The sequence below is a fragment of the Symphalangus syndactylus genome, chromosome 18 (genome assembly GCF_028878055.3).
Source record: "Symphalangus syndactylus isolate Jambi chromosome 18, NHGRI_mSymSyn1-v2.1_pri, whole genome shotgun sequence".
In the NCBI taxonomy this organism is placed as follows: Eukaryota; Metazoa; Chordata; class Mammalia; order Primates; family Hylobatidae; genus Symphalangus; species Symphalangus syndactylus.
Window position 1 is genome coordinate 60795864 of NC_072440.2, and position 7448 is coordinate 60803311.

At 46.1% G+C, this 7448-nt stretch overlaps 1 protein-coding gene across 13 annotated transcripts in view; it reads left to right on the plus strand.

Annotated features, from left to right (window-relative positions):
* HPS4 (HPS4 biogenesis of lysosomal organelles complex 3 subunit 2) overlaps nt 1–7448 on the plus strand; it is a 30861-nt gene extending 23413 nt beyond the window's left edge. For all 13 annotated transcript variants that reach the window (XM_055254060.2, XM_055254061.2, XM_055254058.2 and 10 more), the window contains 3 exons: nt 2229–2361; nt 2836–2944; nt 6145–7448. In XM_055254060.2, the coding sequence (XP_055110035.2) occupies nt 2229–2361; nt 2836–2944; nt 6145–6316 (414 nt within the window). In that variant the 3' untranslated portion in view covers nt 6317–7448. The remainder of the gene's footprint in view (nt 1–2228; nt 2362–2835; nt 2945–6144) is intronic.

The window sequence follows — 7448 nt, forward strand, 5'->3', positions numbered from 1 at the left end:
ATTCTTAGGTCTCAGGCAAAGAATAGGCAAAGGGCTGGCAAAGGTAGGCAACAGGATGGATTTAGTTTATAGGCTAGAGTTTGCTGACCCCTGCTATGTATGAAAGCACTTGGTTATCAGTAAAAAATTATCCACACATCATCTGACATAGCATCTTGTGATTAACTGTGTTTTTATAGTTAAGTGATCCTATCTTGAGTGCAAGTTAGGCAGAAGATTCTGGAAACAAAGCTCAGTGCCTGTGGGGAAACAGTTTTTGGCATGGCTCACTCTCTGTTCCTATTGTTTCTCCTCTGGACACCAGCTCAGCATGGAAGGGATAACTGTTAGCAGGTTCTTGAGGTCCAAAAACTTTCAGTGAGGCTGTGGTTTGACTTCAGGTGAATGCTTATGTGTGCCCGTGCATATGTCAGCACATGCACACACACACATCTGTTCAAATAAGTGGCTCAGTGTTAAACGCAGTGTTGGTGAGGCTCTCTCAGTGATCTGATCATGAGATACTGTGATTGTCTTTCCTGAGCACATATCTTTTTACATAGCTCTGTACCCTTGGTTTAAACCAAATAGCTCATAAATTGGCAGTGCTTGGCATTGGATGTGTTCATTTATTCATTCATTTAGTGGATTCATTTATTAAGCACCTACTAGGAGTCAGGCACTCTACTAAGCATTGAAGATACAAAACTGAGTGCATAGAAAATAACTTTGTATGTCACACCTATTGACTTGAAATATCATTTCTGAGATTTTCATACAGGAAAACTGATTTAACACCAATATACTCCCAAAATAACATGTAAGCTTCATGACATTTACTTCAGAAGCATTCTGTTTGCATCTCTGAACTTTTTATATGCACTTATTTTTCTTACATAGCTGTTGAAAAATAGTCCACAAATTATCTGTGATCTCTAAAGAGATACCATTTCTTTTATATGATTATTTTCATTTCCTTGACTCTATAAAAAGACTCTGCCTCAGGATAGCACTTTAGAGTTTGCAAAGGACTTTTGGATGTGTCATTTCATTCAGGTCACTCAATAGTCCTGTACTGTTCCCATTTTGCAGATAAATAGAAAAATGAGGCACAGAAAACTTGGTAACTTGCTCCTGGTCATTTGACTAAAAAGAGGCTGAACTTGGGATGTTTTTTACCTGGGAACTGCAAATGCTTGGGGACAGTGGCCTTCTTTCTTGTGGCTGAAGCAGGCCCAGGAAACCCCATTTCAGACCAAGCCTATTACAACGGGCCTGGCCTACTGAGTCAAGCCCTCAGTGGAGCTTGAAGAACACCACACAGCCATTAAAGAATTATATGATAGAATATTTAAAGATGAGAAAAACAGTTCATGCTATGTTGTTAGGTTAAAAAACTATCAGTCATTATTTATGATTTGATCTCATTTTTATTTTACAGAAAAAGTTACACAAAACAGTATAGTCCAGTGTTTTCAATTGTACTTAAACTTTATCTCCTTGGAGATTTGTAAAAATACAGGTACTTGAACCCATCTCTTTGACAGTCGTCCTCAACTGTATTCCTCCTCTGAACCATCAAGTGCAGAAAGCTGTTTGACTGACACTTAGTCCTTCCAAGAAAGCCAGGACCGTGCTAGATGTAGCAGAGAGAAGTTACCATGTTACATCCAGTGAGGGACTTCTGTACCCAGGGCCAGTGAGAAACAATGCCGGATGGTCCCAGGCTGTTTGTATTGTGAAATCTTGCAGCCTGGGTAGGAAAGCCATGGTTAAAATAAGATACACCACAGTGGTGACAGTGGCTGTTACTGGATGGTGAAATGATGGGTAGTTTTTCTTATTTTTTTGCTCATCTCTTTTCTAAATCTCCTACAATATAATCATTAATTTTAAAAACATTAGAACATAAGGGTGAAAGAAAAATGTTGGTGAGAGTCCATTTTGCTGGATCAAGTAGGAAGTAAGATACTCCATGAATGATTTTTTTTTTTTTTTTTTTGGAGACAGAGTCTCACTCTATCACCCAGGCTGGAGTGCAGTGGTGCGGTCTCGGCTCACTGCAGCCTTGAGCTCCTGGCTCAAGTGATCCTCCCGCCTCGGTCTCACAAAGCACTGGGATTACAGGTGTGAGCCACTGTGCCTGGCTGGAGGATTTTTTTTTTTTTAACTAAGTCTGTGGTTAACTAGCCCTCAGAAGGCTTGCTGAGGTCAGCCCTACAAGCCCATGACCCTTTCCCCTTTTACAGTACCACAGCAGCCTGGCGTCGCTGAATGGGCTGGAAGTCCACCTGAAAGAGACGCTGCCCGGGGATGAGGCAGCCTCCACGAGCAGCACCTACAACTTCACACATTACGACCGCATTCAGAGCTTGCTGATGGGTAAGAACTAGCCAAGGGGCCTGGGGTGACGGGGATGCCAGATTCTAGAGACGGGTGGAGGTGAGAACTTGAGCCGCAGCGTGGTCATGACACGGCTGTGCACAGAGTTGTCTGACCTGCGTTCAGGGCTCTCTCCTCACCGGGAGCCCACTCCCACTGAGTGTGGCGTTCACTGGGCAGACGCTTCTCTGATGTCTGTTTTTGGCATTTCCCAGTGTTTTGAGAGAAGTTGATGTTCATGTATCTGTGATAGGTTTGTCTCAGAATGTCGAGATCCACACGCAGAAACCGGGTGCTGCATCGCATGGTGGCGGCAGCAGAAGCCCGACTCCCCGGGCCTTTGTCTCTGCCCCAGGCAGCCACACTCATGGCCTTGAGCCGTGCTCAGTCCCCATGTTCAGTACCGGGCTTCAGGGGGTGGGAGGGCGGAGGGTAACTGTCTGCTCTTCACAACTCTGTGTCCTCTTCTGGAAGCAAACCTGCCGCAGGTGGCCACCCCGCAGGATCGCCGCTTCCTCCAGGCCATCAGCCTGATGCATGGCGAGTTTGCCCAGCTGCCCGCGCTTTATGAAATGACTGTCAGGTGAGCCTCCGTGAGTCGCTCCTCCACCTACTCTCCACGGTCCTGCTCATGGGAACCACCTGTGGGGCCCAGGCAGCGCCTTATTCCTAAGTAGATGAAAAACATTCTAGTTACTCTCCTTAAGGCCTTCCTTTGTCTGTTCCTATTGCTGCCATCATCCACTGTTGTGCAGTCATGTGCCATGGACTTTCTGGTTCCCTTCCTACTTTAGACGCTTGGGGTCCAGCAGTGAAGGAACCTGAGGTCCTCACCATCATGGAGCTACACCCATTACTAGGGACGGCGGCTCCATCTCCTTGCTAGAAACAATGTTGAAATATTGTTGTCTTTCTAATTAAAAAGTAATATGGCTGGGCACAGTGGCTTACACCTGTAATCTCAGCACTTTGGGAGGCAGGGGGATCACTTGAGGTCAGGGTTCAAGACCAGCCTGGCCAACCTGGTGAAACCCTGTCTCTACTAAAAATACAAAAAATTAGCTGGGCAGGGTGGTGGGTACCTATAGTCCCAGCTACTCAGGAGGCTGAGGCAGGAGAATCACTTGAACCCGGGTGGCATAGGTTATAGTGAGCTGAGATCACACCATTGCACTCCAGCCTGGGTAACAGAGTGAGACTGCGTCTCAAAAAAAAAAAAAAAAAAAAACATGCTGATCATACAGTCATGCAGAATGCTTGGAAATCTATCAAGTAAAACATTTTCCTCTCTCCATCACACACCAAGAAATAACTACATTTTATAGTTTGGTATATATTGCTCCAGGTTTTATTGGTTTTTGGTTTTTATTTTTTGCACATATAGATAAATTGTATTTTTAATTATTTTAAGTCTTCTAGAAAATAGGATTCTACTAATGTACAATTTTACAGTTGTCTTTTTTCACATTATGGCATAGCTTGAACACCTCCATGCCAGAAGAAATATAGATCTATTAATGATTATTGTAATTTACAGTATTAAACCAACCGAATTTGTTTTTTTCTTTCTATATGCTTCTCTTATGAAACCAGAAAGGGAGTTTGGGCTTTAGAGATCACTTTATAAAAGCCTTAGGAGGCTGGGACCTGAGAATTTGGCTGACAACTGGTAACAGAAAATAAAGCAAGTTAGCAGGTCAAGGGCAGTGCTGGCAATGTGTATATTAGTCCACATAGCCCTTGGAACCATCTGGTCAAGGGCATTATTTTTTATTTATTTATTTTGAGATGGAGTCTCACTCTGTCGCCAGGATGGAGTGCAGGGGCTCAATCTCGGCTCATTGCAACCTCTGCCTCCTGGTTTCAAGCAATTCTCCTGCCTCAGCCTCCTGAGTAGCTGGGACTACAGGCGCCTGCCACCATGCCCCGCTAATTTTTGTATTTTTAGTAGAGATAGGGTTTCACCATTTGGCCAGGATGGTCTCAATGTTTCGACCTAGTGATCCGCCCACCTTGGCCTTCCAAAGTGCTGGGATTACAGGCGTGAGCCACTGCGCCCAGCTTCAAGGGCATTTTTTAAATCCTCATTTTACAGATGAGAAAATTGAAGCACAAATAGGATAAGCAGCTTGCCCAGGGTTATATTCTTCTTAAGTGGCATGGCCAGGATTTGAAGCATTTTCTCCAACTGTTAAGCACATGTATGACGTTTCCACACACATTTCAGTGTCAGGGCAGTGTGGTCCAGTGCAAGGGGCATGGGTGGTGGACTGACAGGGAGCCTGGGTGGGTGATTAGGATGGTTCTGATGCCCTGTCATCCACCACACTTGAGCACCAGGTGTTCTGCTGCCTCTCACCATCTCCAGCCAATATTTCAATAGATCTTTCTGTCAGAAATGTGTCTTCTCTGGCTTTAATTCACAGCTGCCCCAGGCTGGCAACCCAGAGGCAACTTGCATCTACAGTCACTGGTTTGGGAACTGGCTGTGTTGGGGGTGTGTGTGTCTGTTTTGTGGGAGGTGGAAACAAGTAAAATGTCAGCATCTGCTCCACCAACCACCTTGTGGCCCTGCAGTATGTCACCTTCCTTAGAGCTGAGAGGGGTTTAGTGTTGAGATACATAGCTCAAGGCATTTGTTGAGAGATTATTTCAATAATAGTAATGGAAACAACAGCTACCATTTCTTAACCACTCACCATGTGTTAAGCACTCACTTAATCTCATTCTTTAAAACAAAACAAAACAAAAACACCAATGAGGGCACATACTGTTGCAACATCCACTGTACAGATGAAAAAGTTGGGACTCAGAAATGTTGAATAGCAGCCCAGGACACTAGGAAGTAATAGGGCTGGGATTAGCACTTGAGTATGTGTGACTCAGGTCCATGCTCATAACCACCTGGCCTCAGAGCCCTCCCCCAGGGCTGTGAGAAGAGATTGTCTTGCTGGGCCAGTGGGTGCAGGAGACACTGAAGCTTGGAATAGGGTGGGATTTTTCTCCCTTACAGGGAAGGAGAGAATTGAGTGAGGGGAGCCTTAGCAGTCCCTGACTCCACCCTTTCTCACTAGATTTGGGGGAAACTGAGGCCCATAATAGTTGGAGAGGCAGGATCCAGAAACCAGGGGAGTTTACCTTGGCCTGGAGTTGGCTCCTCCCAGATGGCTCCGCCTCTGTGTAGTGCCCTCATTCCTCCCTCTCTGTGTCCACAGGCTTCCTGTCACTTCATGTCATGTCCCACTCCTGTCCTTCACTCCCCCTCAGTCTATCCAGCCACCCCCAGTGTGGAGAGCAGACTAGACTCCTTTCTTGGACACTGCCATTGCCTCATCATAGAGGCAGGGCAGCCCCAGCTACTCACTCTGAGCCTCAGGGTCTTTGTCTGTGAAACAGGACCATACCACCACTGCAGAGCTTATGTGAGGGGCAAAGCAGAGACTGTATGCAGAGCACATTGCATAGCTGCCAGTATATCAAAAAAGCCGACCCTCCACAGTTCCTTTATGCAGTACTTATAACTCTAGGCTCTGTGGCTGCTGCCACTGTGGATGGTCCCGCCACGGACTCTTCCAGCATCTAGTGAGCTGAAAGGAGGGAAAGATGGTATTGGCACTGAAGCCTGAAACTCAGCTGAATAAATAGAATCCCGTGCCATGACCGCTGCACATGCCACATTGGGTATCCTGGGTCCTCTGTGACAAGAACCTTACTGAGGTCTCTGTGTAGTCTGAGATTAGCACCAGCAGCATCGGACTGTTGTCTTCTTTCTTCCTCCAACAGAAATGCCTCCACGGCCGTGTACGCCTGTTGCAACCCCATCCAGGAGACGTATTTCCAGCAGCTGGCACCTGCAGCACGGAGCTCTGGCTTCCCAAACCCTCAGGATGGCGCCTTCAGCCTCTCCGGCAAAGCCAAGCAGAAGCTGCTGAAGCACGGGGTGAACTTGCTCTGAACTGCACCCAGGAGGTGACTGGGAAGGAGAAAACCAGCAAAGGAAGCTCTGCCTTTTATAATTGAAAAGGCCCCTCTATTTTATTTTTCTTGAAAACATTCCCTTTTTTAGGAACATAATGATATTTGAGTTTTTGTTATTCCTTTTGCAGATTGGGATGTGTTTGGGGGGCAGGGGTTAGTTCTTCAGGTCAGCAGACCCAGAGCACTTGACAAAGAACTGTATTTCATTGGTGATATTGGGGCCGGGACAGGCTTGGCTCCCTCTCTGCCATACTGAGCCTGAGGTATTTCATATCTCCTGCTGCTGTTCCATCCCAGCTTGAACTGGTGCCACAAGATTCCAAGTTGGCATTTTTTCTAGAACCTGATCGCCACTAGCCCAGAGTGTGTGTTCAACCCCCATACCAGGTGGTGGTGGGCAGTGTGACTGCACAGCGAGGTGCTGGATCTGTGAGCAGGCCGACTCCACGCCCACGCCACAGGTAGGTTTCTCCAGTGCAGTCCTGCTGGGAGGTCTGGATCATTCCTGCAGGGAAGCGGCAGCACACGGAGACCGCCTGGTTGAATTCTGTTGGAACCCTACTCAAATCCAGGGGCGTCTTCTTTGGACCCACAATGGGGGCAAGCCTTAATAATATGGAAGGGAGTTTGGGCTTTTGAGATCCCTTTATAAAAGCCCTGGGGGCTGAGCCCTGAGAATTCAGTGACAACAGGACCAACCTCCCTGCCTTTGACTACAAGTGGGCTGTGCAGCTGGTTCCTCTCGAGCGAGTGTCCCTAAATAGGAGTTTACAAGATGTCTGGGGGTAAAAGCAACTGTGCTTTTCAGTGGTGGCTGCGTGAAAGGGAATGACATTCAGTTGTGTGTTCCTGGACTTGTGTGGTACTTAAAACGTCAGTTCTATTACATTATAGTCAGACTTTTTTTTGACAGTATGAGACAGATTGCAGGATGAAAATATTTGTCAAAATCTTAACTGAATGTTTACTGGAAGTACTTGAGATTCCATTTGAGAGTTGTATTGTTAATAATTTCATGTCAGTGAACTGATATCTGATGTTTATGATATGGTGTCTTTTTCTTGAAACAAGCTTCCAAGGACTAAAAATAAAATAGCCAAAAAATGCTA